The following is an 18,724-nucleotide window of genomic DNA, read 5'->3' on the forward strand; positions in this document are numbered from 1 at the left end:
TGAGGGTGGAGAAGTCCAGAACGTTATCTATTGGAATGGGACTTTAAAAAATATCTAATTCTAACCACTGAACTTTCATCTTGCCTCTAGAGTTTGACATCTCTTCCCTTCAATATCTACATACTAAAGGCTTTGCCAAAACAAATTCACTTTGTTTATGATTATGATTATATTCATAGTTCCCACCCCAACTCAACCGTCATTAGTTTCCTAAGATCCTAGAACTATTGCCTAAAGAAATTAACTTTGACCTTTTCTCCTTAGCAACCTAAGCATTGCCTCCCGAATGTGCTTGGACTTGACACTGTAGATGATGGGGTTGAGCACAGGGGGCACTACTAAGTAGACATAGGCCACAAGGGCATGTACGATTGGGGGCGCATGCTTACCAAAGCGATGGATAATGGACACTCCAATAACTGGAATATAGAAGACTAGAACAGCTAGAATATGGGAGACACAAGTATTAAGAGCCCGGACCCTTTCTTTAGGAGATGCTAATCCCATCACTGTGTGTAATATCAGGCCATAGGATAGAGCAATTAGCAAAGAATCCAAAAATCCTGTAGACAGAACTACATAAAGCCCATAAAGTATGTTGACAGTGATGTCAGCACAGGCTTTCTTCATCATATCAGCATGAAAGCAGAATGAGTGAGAAAGTTGGATTTTTTCAGGGCAGAAATTCAGTTTCTTCAGTAGGAAAGGTACAGGGAAGAGAGAAACAGTGGCACGGGTCACAATAGCCATTCCAATCCTGACAATGACCCTGTTGGTAAGGATAGAGGCATAACGCAATGGGTTTGAGATGGCCACAAAGCGATCAAAGGACATGGCCAGAAGCACTGAAGATTCCACAACAGAGAAGGAATGGAGAAAGAACATCTGGATCAAGCAGGCATCAAAGGCTATGCGGCGATAATCAAACCAGAGCACAGCCAAGGTGGTGGGAAGTGTGCACAAAGTGAGTCCCAAGTCAGTGAGAGACAACATAGAAAGGAAGTAATACATGGGCTGGTGCAGACTGGGAGTCCTCCTCACGGCTAGCAGGATCAGGCAGTTGCCTGTGAGAGCCAGAGTATACATAGAACAAAAGGGGATAGAGAGCCATCCATGAACAGCTTCCAGACCTGGAATGCCAATCAGCAGGAAAGCAGATGGTTGGAAGAAAGATCTGTTGTCATGGGATTGCAGAAGCGACATCATTTAAAGATGGAAGGAGTCTCTCAGACCGAATCTCTCAAAAGATGACACTATTTCAGACTTTACATATAGATGCAGATGGAAGATAGCATCAAGGTCTACAAATGTTTTGATCAAGAATACAGAAGTGAATGCAGACATTTTTCTCAGGTATCAGATATTAAAACCTGATTCCCCATTTAGGTAGAATGGAAGTTGTCTATTAGTCATCAGTGGATATCCTATAATATAATTTTCAGCTATTATGTAGAATTCTTTTCCTTCGTAGATTTCCTAGAATATAAATTGTTTAAAATATTCATAAATTAATTTGAATAAATTTAAGATCATTAATTCTTAACCTTTTCTTTTAGTATTAGTCATTAGTCTGTGAAGCCTATGAATCTCTTTTCAGAATAATGTTTTTAAATAATTGAAGAAAATGTTAAATTTCAGTTCAATTATAGTTCAGAAAATAACAATGCAGTTTTTCCTTTCCAAGGTAAGACATCCCTTGTAATGTATTAACAGATCCCTTTAAGGAATCTGTAGACTCTAAGTTCAGCACTTCTGCTCTTGAGTAAAAGATGGTTGACCAATCACCAAGGGAATCTGAACAAAACTGAAGCATATATTTAGCCTGTGAGAACTATGTCTGGGAAGAATAAATATATGTTAATCAAAAGTAGTTCAGAATTATTATCAAAAGCAAGATCTTTGCCAGAACTTGTGGTTGTAAGATGGGACTCCAGTGCTACAGAGTGAGCTGCTGACAAACTTCAGGCCCTCGTTTGAATCTTACTAAGAAAATATTTCTGAAATTCTATATTTTGAGATTTTAACTTAGACTAATGAGATTAAAATCTGAGCAAATAACACTGAATTTTTTACCTTTTCTTTGGATTTGCAGAGAGCCTTGACAAATAACCATGTGAGTTTTGATATATCAGCCAGAGTCTATCTAGCAAAGTAGCTCAAATTTCTTTCCTCCACATTTCCCCAACATTTCAAAAAAATATCAATCACTTGCCTTATTCAATGATCTTTGCTAAAAAGTTACCATACAAAATTAAAAATAAAACAAAATACACAAAACCTTTCCAAATCAAGACCAATCAACTAAATAACAGTGAAACACTCATTGAGATTATACCAGAAATTCTCTGGTCTTATTTTAAATTTCTAACATTGTACATTGGTCATAATTTCACCAGGATACACTTATCTCTTCCTTCCTTTCCATCAATCCTTGTCCCTTCTCCTTAAAAATAAAAATAAAACAAACAAAAACTAAAGCACAACTAAAGTACTCAAGGAAGTTTTTTTTTCTCTTATTAATATCAACCATATCCAATCATCCTATATCTCATGACATTGACCTACAAATTGTGAATTACAGTACTTATGCTTCTTTATATTTATTTACCATTTGTCTTTCTTTTTTCTTCATTTTATATAATTTTACTCTATTTTCAGTTCTGAATCCTCCCCTCCCCTCATTCCCTTCCTTGCCATTGAAAAGACAAGGGAGAAAAACTTCATCATCACAAATATGTCTCCTATTCTAAAACTCAAATATTTTCCCCAAGAAAAGGATATGCTGTCTTTGAGTAAGGAAAATCCTGTTTATTTGTTTCAACCCATGTCTTTATCTACCTCAGTCACAAAGACTGAAGTTAGAAAAGGCTTTAAATTCAGTCAAATCTCAGTTCTGACTGAGAGTATGAACTGAACTTTATCTCATAGTTTCATCAACTTTCCCAACTTAAACTTTCATATAGAGTGCCTATAATATTAGTTGAATTAGATAGTAATTGGAGAGTAGAAAGGACATTTCCCTTACTCCTCATCCTATTCTTTCCTCCCTTGAGACGAGGGGGTTATCAATGAAGAAAGAAATCATCTAAATGCAGCAAAATGAAGTCTGAAGTAGAATCCTTTTTATTGAGGAAAAAGAAGAACAGATAATCGAAATCCAGAAAATCTTATTTTCTTAAGAATCTAACTCCAAAGTTTGTTAAATTGTAACACATAAGTCTATAGAATACTTTGTTCTTATTCAGTTGTTTTCAACTCTTTTGTAACCTCCTTTGGGGTTTTCTTGACAGAGATATTAAAATGGTTTGTCATTTCCTTTTCCAGCTCATTTTTACAGTTCAAGAACTGAGGTGACATTAAGTGATTTATCCAGGGTTACATAGCTAGTCTGAGAACAGATTTGACCTCATGAATAGAAGAATTTCTGACTTGCCCAGAGTATATTTTGCAATATGTCAAATGCTACATCTGAAGATAAACTTTCTTCCACTTCTACCTCCATTTGAATATTATTTTTGGCAGGTCATATATGGGGTGACTTTTATCCTCTCTTAAGCTCATCTGTAAAATGGGAGTACTTATTTGTATTGTTTGGTTGATCAATTAAATATAAAAATGCATCCAGGAAGGATGAAATATTTATTTGTAGATAGATAGATATAGACATATGTCAATTATTCTGGGATCCAATAAGAGAAAAAAAATATGAAAATGCTTTGCAAAGATGAACTCAACTAAGGTATCATTGCCATCTTCTTCATTGATGTTATTGTTGCACTTTCCTTCCAAGTTTTTTTTTTCCTTCTGTTTGCATATCACAAAGAAACTCCAAATCTCTCTTAAAAATAGGAAATTGTGAGTGTAACAGATAGATGTGGGCAGAGAGTGAAGGAAGTGGGAAGAGAAATTGCAGCTTTTTGTTCTAACTCTTTTGCCTTACATACAGGAGAGTCTGGGGTTCTATGGTAGAAGTTGCAATAATTCATCTGCTTTCTCTGTTTTGTCCCCATCGGACCACACAAGACTCTTGTCTCTGGATGTCTCTCAGTTTTCTAGAACAGAGAGGTCATCCCATCTAGAAGGAATCAAGACAAGGAGACCAAAGAGAAGAGGGCTTGGAGAAGTGAGAGGTTTCAGGTACATAGAAGTAAGAAGAGATAGAGCCAGAAAAGAAGTAAAGATGTGAAGAAACTTTGATTTTCCCTCTATTAACCATCATTTGTTTAATCTTTATTATATGCTAGATTCCATGCTAAATGTTGTTGTAAAGATGAAAAGTTTACATTCTAGTAAGAGGGTAAAACATAAATAAAATACATATCAAGTAATGTGAGATTGGGAAAAATGTGAGCTGGGAGTATTAGAAAAGATCTACTGGAAGAGATACCACTTATGCAGAACTTTGAAGGGAATTACAGGCTCATTGAGGCACATGTGAGGATAAAAGCATTCTAGCCATAGAAAACTGTCTTTGCAATAATAATGAGGAAGGAGATAAAATTTTCTATCTGGGGAGTAACCGATATGTCAGCTTAACTGGAGCACAGAAAAGATAAAGGGAACTATTATGTAATCAGTTGAGTCTAGAAAATTAAATTGTAGATAGATTCTGAAAGGATGAAAATATAACAAGGAATTTGTATTTTATTCTAGATGTAAAAGGAAAATATTGAAGCTTCCTGAGTAGGAGAGTGATATACTCAGTTAAATTTTAATTAATCAATTTTTGCAATTGTATTTAATTTAATGGGAAGAGACATAATGTAGGAATATTAATTAGGAGACTAGTTTCTTGTCCAGTAGTTCAGTACTTGGGAGCTGAAAGTAAAGTGCTGTATGAGCATAGAGGCAAATGCAAGAGATATTAGAGAGGTAGAATTAACAGGATTCAACATATTATTGAATATGGTGAGGTGGGTAGAGATAGGAAGAAGAGTTGAGAAGGGGTCTAATTTGGAATCTGGGTGTCTAAAATAATGGTAGGGATTAGAGTGTTAGGGTATTGGTGAGGATTTTGAGGAAAAGATGATTACTTATGTTTTGAACATGTTTAAATTTAGAAGCCTTTGGTATATCACAAATGATTTGGATGTACAGCAGAGAGTTGATGATGTAGATTTGAACCTTTGATATGGGAAATTTATCTGGGTATCTTCTGTAGTGAGTATAATTAAATTTGGAGGAGCCTTGAGAGGAAAAGAGTGTTAATTAAGCAGGGAGATTCTTACTAGGTTGGTTGCACATGATAGTTATAGAACATGAAAAGCCAAAATTCAAATAAATAAATATATAGACTGAGGAAATAAACTATAAGAAGTATCCATATGACTACATGTAAAAGCCACTCTTCACCACTGATTCATTAAATGACTGAGTGGATTATGTTCTATACCTCTCTGTTCTTCTATTTCCTTATTTGTAAAAATAAATAAATAAATAAAAATACAAAAACAACAACAGACTAGATGATCTCTAAGGAATTATCTCAATTCAAATATATAATTGTATGTTTTTCTTTCTGAGAGACTAGACACCTAGAAGAAAAGAATTTGACCCAGCTCTTACACTCCTTCACCAAGAAATATATACATACATTAATTTTTACTGAATTGATTTCTGCCTGAAGAAATAGTGATTATGGAAATGTGAGTAATAATCCTTATCATTCAATTTTGGAATTCCAGATTTTAAAAAGCCAGTGTGGTACAGGGGAAAGCACACTAAATTTAGAGTTGGGAAATCTGGTTCTTTTGGTCTACACAGGAGTTTTTAACGTGGTGAATATGAACGTTTTTTAAACAACATGATAACATGTTGATAACATTACAACATAATTGGTTTACTTTGTTGTCATAAACATTTTATGGTTTGCATTTGAAAATATTATTCTAGGAAAAGTCCGTAGGTTTCACCAGATTGCAACTTGGATTTATGACCCTCAATATTAAGAATCTTTGTTTATAGCATTATGATCTTAAGATATGTTCTTAATTTTTATATAAAATTTTATATAAAACCAAAATCTGTGGAAGATAAGGTTCTTATGAGCTATTTTTATTTCCTGTTTTATCTGCATATCACTCAACCACTCATCTTAACTTCTTTGAATGAAGCATCTCTTCCTAGAAACATGGTATTATATGCTAAGATATCTATCTTGATAGAAAATCTCTAGATTTTAAGAAGGCAGTGATTTTTTTAGTCCATTCAAAATTATACTTACCTGTGGATTACCTAGACTCCCTAGTTTAACCTATTCCCATGTTCTAATTGTTATCTTTCCTATGAACCTTTTGAAAGAGCAGAGGCAAGGGGTTGAGGGAAACATCAGATAAAATATCAATTTTATTTAAAAGTAGCTCTAAGTAGGGATGGAAAATGCTAAACAGATTTAATGAAAATGGAAGATAGGATTTTTTTCTTTGCATATCAGAGATCCAACCCTACCAATCTGGAAAAAAAAAAAAGATTAGGGAAATTTGTGCAATCACTAACCTTAGCTTTTACATAATAGAGTGATGCTTCTGATCAGCCTAGTTTCACCCAGTTTTCCTTTGAGCCTAGAGGTAACTCTGCCCATCCCTTATACCTTTGCATAAAAAGTAGAATTAGAGCTTCCAGGGCCCTTGAGATTAGAGGATTCTTTTACTGGGAGTCTTTGAAAGTAGTCTCAGAGGAAATATTCCCTTCTAAATAGCACACTTTATATCAGGCAGAGTCATGGAATAAGAATGATGAGAGCCCTGAAGGGAGTATTTGTAGGTGATGGTTCTAGTGGGATGAAACAAGGAAAATGAAAGAGAAATGTGAGGAGGGGAAATGAGTAAAGGGAAAAGAAAAGGGGAAGAGCAAAAAGGGAAAAGAGTAGTAGATTAACAAACTTTTAAAACAATTCATGCACAACCAAGTTAAGAATCTCTGTTTAGACCATCTGAACCAGATTTTCCTACTCTTAATTCAGTGTTTTTAAAGGGAAAGACAAAGCAAGAGAAAAAATTGATTAAAGAAGAATAGAAAAAGGAACATATAGACAGAAACTTTATAATTTTTTTTCATTTTGTTAGGCATACTGCTATGTAATGAATCTTCCTACAATTAACACTACTCTCAGGTAGTTCTGAGTTATCCCGATGCTAAGAAGATTTCAAAAAGTCTGAAGAGTTTTCCGTGGTTGGATCGATCAATTAATCAATCAATCAACAAGCAGTAATAATCATTTATTGTTTTGCTAAGCATTGTGCTGAACCCTGAAACAATTGTTGCTTTCAGAATTTATACTTTACAGGAAGAGCCAAAATGCATACATATGAAAATGTGCAGAATACACTCCCAAATAATACAAGTTTTAGATTTAGGAGGGATTTCTCTAGTAGTTTAGTAGACTAAGAAAGTATTCATGAATGTAACCACTGAGCTAATTCTAAAAGAAAAAAAAAGGGATTCCAAGAAAAAGAGAGAAGAAGGGAATGCAGTTCAGGAATGAAGGGATAGTCAGTGCAAAGATACAGAAGTGGGAAAGGGAGTTTCCAATGTCCTAAGGGTAATTAAAATACTCAAAGAGATTCAACATATAAGAAAAGTGGAAAGAGACAAAAAGGCTAAGTTTAAAGAGCTTCAAATAAATAGTGGAGGATTTTTTTTTCTTTTTGGCATAAGAGAAAGATTTGAGTTTCTTAGAAGGGAGGGATGTGTGTGTATGTGTGTATTTCTCATGTCTACATGGTTCTTAGTCTTGTGGATTCTAGGAAAAAATAATTTACTTCTGAAGTGTCCAATTAATGAATTCAACCAGCAAATTGTTTTTGTGCCTCCCATTCCCCTTCTCCAATAACCTATTCCTGATCTCTGTCAGGATATGAAGGAGTCAAGAAATGGAAGATATTTATCAACTATCCTCAGGATTTTCAGTCAGATACAAGCACACAGCCATTATCTTTATGCCCTTTAGTTTGAGAGATACCTTGGATTGAATGGAATTTCTATAGAAATTTTGAGGATAGATATATGAAAGATATTGTTTGTAATAACTTTTGTTTGTATTAACAGAATTAACTTTTGTTCCAGTTAATTCTTCATGAAAAGGGAGACTTTCATTAGTGATTAATAGTGAAGATTTTCTTCTTCCCTGGATTCAAGCCAGCATAGGAATATTATAATAGATAATAGAGTGAGCCTATTTTTTATAATATGGATCCCTAATGAACAGGGGAATAATCAGTTGTTACAATATTGAGAAGGATTAGAGTACTCAAGTGACTTAAATAAAGTAAGGGCTTCCTAAATGTAAAAAGAGTAGAAAACTCTAGACATAATACTTCCCTGAACTCTCACAAGTAGCATGAATAAGGGACCAAATTAATAATAAAAATATAGATATTACTTGACTATAGAGGTCTTATGGGAAACTAGGCTTAGGTGATAGAAATTCTTCAAGCTAAAAATAGTTTTTGAGGAGCAGCATTTCAAGACTATTTTTTATCCCTCTCTATAAGGTTTACTCTATATTTATTAGCTTGAGTTAGTCCCAGGCTGGGATTCTTAACATTTTTTGGGTCATGGATCACTTTTGAGAGTCTAGTGAAGCCTATGAATCCTTTCAAAGGATAATATATTTAAATGTCTGAAATAAAAATACATAAGATTACTATGGAAACCTCTTATTTTAAAATTCAGTTCTCAAACGATTGGGAGGAAAAAAAGAAATTCATACTTTTTATGAAATCCATCCATGAATTATTCCTAGGAATTCATGGACCTCAGATTGAATTCTCTGGTTTGAGGGGAATAAATACAACATATTATTCTATTAAGGAAATCCAAATGAGTACATTCTCTCCCCCTTTCTCTGTTCTTCCAGTTGTGCTACCAAAAAACAAAACAAAACAAAACAAAACAAAACAAAACAAAACTCCATTTCATATCTGTTTAACTTTACTCCAATACCATTTTACCAATATCATGAACCACACCAGAAAAGAATTTAGACAGGCTCCAATTTTTCTCTTTTTGAATACATGAACAGAGGTAAGTGCAAACATGTATTATCAGGAAAGTTTTAAAAATAACAACAATAAAATGGAAAAATAGCATAAGAGAAACCATGGCCATGTTGGCCAGCAGAGCAGGGAAGCAGAAGTCCAAACCTCTCTATTATCCTTTCTTTCCAAAACTGAGCATCAAAGGGTAAGGGCAGAAGCAAAAGCTGAAAGGCAGTTTTTTTCACCAGTGTGTCCATCATACAAGGCAACTGTTTTCTTTTCAGTTCTCCATCATCATTTTCCTGAAAAATTCATACTTAACCCTCAAGGAATTTACAGTCAATTAGTAGTAGATTAGAATTTGAAGATGTAATACCAGGTTGTAATCTCTTATTTTTATTTTTATTTATTTATTTTTCCTTTTTCTGAGGCTGGGGTTAACTGACTTGCCCAGGGTCACACAGCTAGGAAGTGTTAAGTGTCTGAGACCAGATTTGAACTCAGGTCCTCCTGAATTCAAGGCTGGTGCTCTATCCACTGCACCACCTAGCTGCCCCCTCCAGGTTGTAATCTCACAGGGCAGATAACTTTTAGCCAATAATTTCTTGTGCCCTGAATATTATTTTATGAAAGTCTTCTCCTGTTATAATAAACACAGGAATATCACATGATGCTTCTGCTTTGTAAAAGGGGGACCCTCTAGAAGGGACAGAGGTTGAAAGTACAGGCAATCAATGGTGGTAAAATTTAGATTTCTGTTAGTTCACTGTATGTAATAGAGCTTTGAAACTTGAACTTTTAAGAGCTTTGAACCAGTAAAGTGATGGACTTATAGGACAGGGACATTGGGCTTCTTAACACCTCTGTGTAACCCTTGGAGGATGGCAGAATTAGGAGGGATTTTCTGTCAGCAATTCTGGTGTACAAAGATATAAGGCAGATAGTTCATCTTCCCTTCCAAGTTTCTATATCCACAATTCCTCACATCTTTCTTTTGTTCTATGGTTTTCAGTGCTTTAACATACATTATTTGTTTTTCAGAGCAGCTTTTAAAAAGATGTAAATTTAATTAATTTCTATCTAACAATTAAAGAAAATGGAAATATAAGTGGTTACATGATTACATGTAATCTTATAAATGGCAGTGAATACCAATAAGTCAGTACTTCTGATTCCCAATGTAGTATTTTTTCTATGATACACCAGTCATTTTTGTTTAAAACTCATTTACTGCCAATAAAACCAATTCAGCCTGAGTGTATACACCTAACTAGCTACTTCATTCATCCCACTTTTCATTATCACCTACCAAATCCCTCAGTATTTGCTTTGACAACTCTGGATCATTTTCTTTAGTATTAGAATTAATTTAATTGGTTTCTTATTTGTTGATATTGGATCTATCCCACACATTCCCCGTCATACTGGAGCATCTCCAAAGACTAGACCAATGCTTGTTTCATCAGACTGGGAACTCCCCATGGATGGTGACTCTATTTGTACTGTTTGAACAGAAAATCTCTGAGAGCAGGTAACTGGGAGAGATTTATGTCCAGTGTGGCTGGAATGAGGAGATGATGTCCACCTGGGGACTCCAGGTTGGTAAAAGCAGAGCCTAAGCAGGGTTTTCCACATGCACTGGCACTTAGTACTGTAGATGACAGGGTTGAGAGCAGGTGGCACCAAAAGGTAGATGTAGCCCACCAAGGCCAGAGGCAATGGACCATGACTCCCAAATCGGTGCATGACTGAAAGTCCAATCATGGGCACAAAGAATACTAGAACAGCAGCCACATGGCTCACACAGGTCCCTGCTGCCCGCAATCTCTCTCCCCATGACCCAAGGCCCAGAATCACCCTTGCTATAGGGATATAGGAGAGAATGATGAGTATTGAGTCAATACCAGCCGTAGACAAGATAACAAAGAGACCATAGTGCACATTGACTTCAGTTTCATTACGTGCCAGCTTCATGATATCCGGGTGGAAGCAGAAAGAATGAGTAAGTCTCCGCTGATCGTTATAAGTCAGCCTGAGCAACAAGAATGGCAGTGGCAGCAATGTGAGAGCTGACCGGATCAGCACAGCTAGTCCCACCCTTGCAACCACTCTGTGAGTTAAGAGAGCAGAATACCGTAGTGGACAGGCAATGGCAGTCCATCGGTCTACTGCCATGGCTAGCAATACTGATGACTCTGCCACTGAGGCAACATGAATGAAAAACATTTGAGTCAAGCAGACATCAAAGGCCACCTGACTGATACCAAACCACAATAATCCTAATGTGGTTGGTAGTGTGGTTCCTGATAACGCAGGTCAGTGACAGCAAGCATGGAGAGGAAACAATGCATGGGTTCACGAAGTGATGGATTCCGGGCTACTGCCACCAGGATAGCACCATTGCCTAGAGCAGCTGCAAGGTAGAGGAGGAAGAAGGGAATAGAAAGCCATTTGTGGATGTCTTCTCTCCAGGGTATTCCAAGCAGAAGAAATGCTGGCAATCGGGATATTGTGTGGTTGGATGACATGACCTATTTAGTGGCTGAGAATGATGGTACTCCATGCAGAGTAGGTGAGAAAGTCCAAAGGTTTAATATCTCTCTCTCTCTCTCTCTCTCTCTCTCTCTCTCTCTCTCTCTCTCTCTCTCTCTCTCTCTCTCTCTCTCTCCTTTCTTTCTTTAGTGCCCACGGATGAAGGACCTTAGGGTGAACTCTGCATGTCACTGTAAATTTGGTGACCAGTTGAGAAGTATTCAAATGTGAAATCAGTCTAGTGCTGAAATACAGAAAATAGCCTATGACATCAAGGCTAAACCTTGGAGGACTGCTCTAATGATATCAGAATTTGAAAATGTGGCCAATGAGGAAACTCCTAGATGTCAAAGGTAGTCAAGATGTTTTCTTCTTACATTATTTGAGGATGACACCTGGGGAAAAGAAAGACAGCATTAGTTCAACCTGGTTGCTTATTTAATAGAATCATATGATTAGGGAATCTCAGAAAAATCTGACACCATCTGTCAGTTATCAATAAACATTTTAAGCACCTACTATATACTAGACTCTCTGCTAAGTGATAGGGATACAAAGAAGTCAAAAGATAACTGCCTGCTCTTAAGAAACTCATAGTCTAGTTCAATACATAATTAAATAGGATTTTATTTATAGCATAATTGACAAATCTTCATTATACTTCCAACTGAAGAATTCCGGTGACAAAAAAAAAATCAGCTGCCTCAAACAAAACCAATGCAGCCAAGCTTAGAAGAGAAGCAGAAAGCTAGGGAAAAAATTACAGCCAGTAATTATGATAAAGACTTCTAAAATATATAAATAATTGAGTCAAATTTATAAGAATACAAGTCATTCCCTAATTGATAAATGATCAAAGGATATGAACAGACAATTTTCAGACAAAAAAAAGTTAAAGCCATTTCTAGGCATGTGAAAAAAAATGCTCCAAATCACTCTTTATTAGAAAAATACAAATTAAGACAACTCTGAGGTAACACTTCACTCCTCTCAGTTTGGCTAAGATGACAGAAAATGATCATGATAAATGGAAGAGACATGGGAAAACTGGGACACTAATGCATTGTTAGTGGAATTGTGAAATGATTCAATCATTCTGGAAAACAATTTGGAACTATGCCCAAATAGCTATCAAGCTGTGCATTGGGTTTAGAGATCCATCTCCATTGGGTCTATATCCCAAAGAAACCATAAAAGCGGGAAAAGGACCAAATGTGCAAAAATGGTTATAGTAATCCTTTTTTGTAGGAACTAGAAATTGGTTAGTTTTAATTGGGGAATGGCTGAATAAGCTATTGTATATGAATATAATGGAATATTATTGTTTAATAAGAAATGATGAGCACCTGATTTCAGAAAAGCCTGGAAAGACTTGCATAAACTGATACTAAGTGAAGTGAGTAGAACCAAGAGAACATTGTACACAGAAACAAGAAGATTATGTGATGATCAGCTGTTATGGAATAGGCTCTTTTCATCAATGAGGTAATTCAAGGCAATTCCAATAGACTTGTGATGGAAAGTGCCATACACATTCAGAGAGAAAACTATGGAGACTGAATAAAAGCATAGTGTTTTCACCTTTTTATTGTTTTTGTTTGCTTGGTTTTTTTTTTCTTTCCTGTATTTTTTAACTTTTGTTCTGATTTTTCTTGCATAGCATAATGAATGTGGAAATATGTTTAGAAGAATTGCACATATTTAACCTGTATTGGATTGCTTGCTATCTTGGGAAGGAGAGAGAGTGAGCAAGTAAAATTTAGAAAGCAAGATTTTACTAAGATAAATGTTGAAAGCTATCTTTGTATGTATTTGAAAAATAAAATACTATTAAATATTTATTTTTAAAAATCTGCTACCTCACATATAACATATATTGGATCACTTGCTATCTAGGGGACAGGGTGGGGGGAGTCAGGGAAAAATAGAAACATAAGGTTTTGTAAGGGTGAATGTTGAAAATTATTTGTGTATATATTTTGAAAATAAAAAACTTTAATTAAAAAAAATAAAAATCTGCTGCTCCCTACAGTAGCCCATTATAGCTAAGTCCAACTAAGTAAACTAATTTATATTTACTTAACTCATTCGGGTCTTTGGAATTAAGGAAAATATTGTTGTGGAGATAATCTCAGAGATTCTTATTCCCCATTCATTTAGACTGAAATTACTCAGCGATATCCCCTAAACATTTTAGGTTACCTAATTTCCAGGCACACCAGACTGTATTTTTGTTACTCAAATCATTATAGCATCTAAACTTTATTTTAAAATCCCTAGTGAGGAGGAAACCATTCTCTCTCTCTCTCTCTCTCTCTCTCTCTCTCTCTCTCTCTCTCTCTCTCTCTCTCTCTCTCTCTCTCTCTCTCTCTCTCTTTTATTTTTATTTATTTTTATTTTTTTGCTGAGGCAATTGGGGTTAAGTGACTTGCCCTGGATTATGTAGCTAGGAAGTGTTAAATGTCTGACATCACATTTGAACTCAGGTCCTCCTGCTTCAGGGCTGGTGCTCTATCCATTGTGCCATCTAGCTCCTCCTGGAAACCAATGTCTCTTGAAGCAGCCAATTCCACTTGTGGTTAGCTGTTTGGAATTAGATCTAACTGTCCTCAATCTATTTCCATTGATATTAGCTTTACCTTCAAGGGCCAAGATATGAATGTTTAATTCCTCTTGCATATGATACCCTCTTTAGTCACTTAAAAAAGACAGATATGTGATTTTTTTCTTGAGTCTTCCCTCCTTCAGGTTAAACATCTTAAGCCCCTTCAAGTGGTCTTTGCATTCTGTAATCTAGAGGCAGTTAGCCATTTCTTTCACCATCGTTTTGGATGGATACCCATTTGGCAATGTCCTTTCTAAAATGTAGGGCCCAGAACTGAAAGTAACATTCCTTATTCGAGCTGTTTAGATCAGAGGATTATGAGACTTTCATCTCTCATGTTCAAGATAATATGTTTAACTGAAAATAAATTTGCAGTAGTTATTTTGACTTACCATATAGCTATTTTGATTTATGAATTTCAGTCATTTAATGTGTCTTAAATTTCTACGATGTACCAGGTACTGTGCTAAGTGCTAGGGCTACACAGAAAGGCAAAAAACAGTGCCTATCCTCAAGGAACTTATAATATACTCAAATTATAAGACATTTGCCACATAATACAATCTAGCCACTCCTACTCCATCTTTTACTAAGAAGTTATAATAGAAATTAGGAAAAAAACTATCTTGAACATAAGAGAAGTCAAAAGAAATTCTGGAAGACTAAGCCAATGGGATCATCTTTACTTAGGAAAGTTGAGAAAATAATCTGGAGTATAGTTTTCAGCTGGATCTTGGAGTTCAGGAAGGATGTCAGTGGGTAAAGATATTTGACTTATTCTTCTGACAGCCTTGTTCATGAGAAGCAGAGGAAGCAAATCTGGAGCAACTCTGGATATAGAACTAAAGAAATGAAAATGCTGACTTGGTGTGAACTGGATGTGAACTGGAATACAAAAGGATTGCTCCTTAACCTGGTGTCTGCATTTTTGTACTGTTAGAGATGTCAGATTGTTTCTGGCTTCAGTAAGTCTGTTTTGGAGGAGGTTAGTGGATATAGTAGCCAGATGTAGCAAAGAAAGTGTCCTACAAGGTACATAAGTGGTCTAGTAATTTATTCATTGGTCCTACAGTCAAGAAGATCAGAATTCAAGTTTTTCTTTACATAGTTACTAGCTGTGTGACCTTGAATAAATTGCTTAACATCTAATTTCCTCAGACTCCACATTTGAAAAGTAGGGATAGTACCTATCTACCATCCAGGGATAAAGTTGTAATGATAAAAAATAAAATATTTGTGAAGTATTTTGCAAATCTTAATGCCCTATACAAATTCAAATTATTATTATTTTTTCTTTTTCTTTTGGACCTTAAGGATAGTTCCTCCCTGAAGAAGCCTCTCTCTTTCTCTCTGTTCATTTTTGCTATTTGTCTTTCATTTTGGAAGAGGACTGTGATATGAGGGAAATGATGCTATGACAAGCAAGTGAATTGGATTTAAGTGAGGGAGGGCTGTGCAAGGTCACTTACCTTTCCAGAGCCATCTGGGTCTAGTGCCAGATATAGACCAAGATGATTGGAGATAGCCCTGGATGAAATAGGACACCTTGGTCTTTTTAAGCTAAGGTCTTCAACAGGTCTCAGTCATTTTTGTTACTAATAGCTATAACTTTAGCTATAACAAATACTGGGACAACCAGGCATTACATGTCATCCCTAGAAATGCAAGTGCCCATGTGAGCAAGAGAGAGAGAGGTCTAAAATAAAAAGAAGGATCCTAATTATGGAGTAGGAGTGGAAGTGGTTAGAATGCTTAAAATGGGACAGCATTTCAAATAAGGACAATGAACCTCAGAGAGGTTAAAAAGATTAAAGTTTTGTCTAACATCATTCAGTCATTAAATAGCCAGTATGAGATTTAAATTCAAATCTCTCCCAAATCAAGATTCTCTATTTTTACTATATTAGATTATGTCCTATTAGAATGACCTTTCTATAAACATGTATCTTGTGGGAATATTTTCTTTTGCAATTAAGAAGTTTTTGAGCTCTCCATATATGAGAATTCTCTTTTTTATCTCCTCCTCTCTATAGCTATGTTAGGTTAGCTACCTCCCTGCTGTGTTGGGAGTTGGCCTTCTCAGCAGCTGTTCTGAGTCACAGTGAGAACTGAGACCTAACCTGGTGCTCTGAGATCAACCAGCCAACATAAACATGGCTAAGATTTAGGCTTGGATTTTTATTGTCCTTGGTCCCCAGAGATGCTGTTTCACTGGGAAAATTTTCCCTCACAGAAATAAATACCTGTCTGGCTCTCATGACCCCATCAGCCTGGTACAACTACGGCCAATGTCTTCTGGGCTGACTCAATTACAACAGTTTCCAAAAGGTCCCTTCCTCTGGGAAGTCTTTTCAAACATTGAGACTAAAATCCCTGTGATCTTACCCCATCTTGTAAGAAAGTATATATACCATTACTGGTGGTCATCAATTACATGTTGTGTGACCACTTGTTAAGGAAGTTATAAAGGATTTCTGGGGTGTAATAGGATATTTTCTTTTTAGCCTCTTCCAGCTATGATTTTTTTTTGTCACTATGATTCTCCAAAAAGAACTCTTTTGCCCAAAAGGACAACATTATTTAGAAGGGTAAGTTTGATGTATTAAAACATCTCCCTAAAGCATATGTAGTCTCTTCTAAATTTATAAATGATCAAAGGATATGAATAGACAGATTTTGGATGAAGAAATCAAAGCTATATATAGCCATATGCAAAAGTGCTCTAGATCATTTTTGTTGACATTATTAGGTACTATTGAATAGTTCAGAAGAGGTGCATAATCTCAAAGTAGAATGGAAGCAGATTTGGGAGGGAGCCTCTTAATCATTGGAAACTTTGAGATAATAGCAAAAGATTGCAATTCTGACTTGTAGAGTTTGCAAAGGAAAAAAGTCCCAGCATTTAACCTCCCAGAACAGAAATAGCATTTTCCTGTCTCCTAGGGAGAAGTCTGCAAATTTAGCTCACTATTTTATAGATTTCTTTTTATGTAGATAGAGTGGATGTAGTTATGAGTTTAGAATCGTGAATCTTTTTTTTAATGAGTGTATAATGAAGTCTGGTGAGAGAAATTTAATTTTTAAACACTTTAAGAAAGTAAGGATTTTTAATGGGATGAAATCAAAGCAGTTCTTACAGGAAATTTTATATCTCTAGGTGTTTACATGAATAAAATAGAGAAAGTGAGCTCAATGAATTGGGCATGCAACTAAAAACACTAGAAAAAGAACAAAATTTAAAGCCCCAATTAAATATCAAATCAGGAATATTAAAAATCAAAGGAGAAATTAATCAAATTAAAAATTTAAAAACTATTGAAATAATAAGTAAAATTAAGAATTGATTTGTAATGAAAAAAAAAAACACAACAAAATAAATAAATAATTCTTTGGCTAAATTATTAGAAAGAGGAAAGAAGAAAACCAAATTATCTGTATCCAAAAAAAATGGAAAGGATGAAGTTATCACCCATGAAGAAGAAATTAAAGCAATAATTAGGAATGATCTTGTTTAAATTTATGCCAATAATTCTGAAAAACTAAGTGAAATGGATGAATATTTACAAAAATATAGATTGTCCATATTAACAGAAGAGGAAATAAAATACTTAAATGATCCCATTTTAAAAAAAGAAATTGAACAAGCAATCCATGAATTCCCTAAGAATAAATCTCCAGGATGAGATAGATTTACAAGTAAATTCTACCAAATATTTAAAGATCAATTCCTGAATGGATGTCCATCAATTGGAGAATGGTTGGGTAAATTATGGTATATGAAGGCTATGGAATATTATTGCTCTGTAAGAAATGAGGCTATGGAATATTATTGCTCTGTAAGAAATGACCAGCAAGATGAATTCAGAAAGGTTTGGAGAGACTTACATGAACTGACGCTGAGTGAAATGAACAGAACCAGAAGATCGCTGTACACTTCAACAACAATACTGTATGAAGATGTATTCTGATGGAAGTGGATATCTTCAACATAAAGAAGATCCAACTCACTTCCAGCTGATCAATGATGGACAGAAACAACTACACCCAGAGAAGGAACACTGGGAATTGAATGTAAAATATTAGCACTACTGTCTATCTACCCAGGTTACTTATACCTTCGGAATCCAATACTTAACATGCAACAAGAAAATTGGATTTACACACATATATTGTATCTAGGTTATACTGTAACATATGTAAAATGTATGGGACTGCCTGTCATCTAGGGGAGGGAGTAGAGGGAAGGAGGGGAAAATCTGGAAAAATGAATACAAGGGATATTGTTATAAAAAATTACTCATGCATATATACTGTAAAAAAAATTTATAATTATAAAATTAATAAATAAAAGAAAAATAAATAAATAAAGATCAATTCCTGTACTATATAAACTATTTAGAAAATTAAGTGGAGTCCTACAAAATTCCTTTTATGATACAGATATGGTGCTAATAGTTAATTATAGACTATTTACCATATTTATGCAAAAATCTTAAGTGAAAACAAAGAGATTCCAACAACTTATTGGCAGAATAATATACTATGACCAAGTGGCATTTATATCAGGACCAAGTGGCATTTATACCAGGAATGCAGAACTGTTGCAGTA

At 35.1% G+C, this 18,724-nt stretch overlaps 2 protein-coding genes across 2 annotated transcripts; both read right to left on the minus strand.

Annotated features, from left to right (window-relative positions):
- Positions 1-240: 240 nt before the first annotated feature.
- Positions 241-1,203, minus strand: LOC141559851 (olfactory receptor 51I2-like). Its single transcript, XM_074297507.1, has one exon. It carries the CDS (start codon positions 1,201-1,203, stop codon positions 241-243), a length of 963 nt encoding a protein of 320 aa, XP_074153608.1.
- A 7,721-nt stretch (positions 1,204-8,924) lies between these two features.
- On the minus strand, positions 8,925-18,262 carry LOC141563631 (olfactory receptor 51G2-like). Its single transcript, XM_074305004.1, is given in 3 exon segments — positions 8,925-11,293; positions 11,296-11,905; positions 18,001-18,262. Coding segments are annotated over 2 exon segments (1,107 nt in total). The 5' UTR covers positions 11,507-11,905; positions 18,001-18,262; the 3' UTR covers positions 8,925-10,397.
- Between the last annotated feature and the right edge of the window lie 462 nt (positions 18,263-18,724).

This window comes from Sminthopsis crassicaudata, chromosome 3 (assembly GCF_048593235.1).
Source record: "Sminthopsis crassicaudata isolate SCR6 chromosome 3, ASM4859323v1, whole genome shotgun sequence".
NCBI classification, from domain to species: Eukaryota; Metazoa; Chordata; class Mammalia; order Dasyuromorphia; family Dasyuridae; genus Sminthopsis; species Sminthopsis crassicaudata.

Bases quoted from the DNA above. Each gene is read 5' to 3' on its own strand.
- LOC141559851 (XM_074297507.1), bottom strand. From the start codon at position 1,203: ATGTCGCTTCTGCAATCCCATGACAACAGATCTTTCTTCCAACCATCT.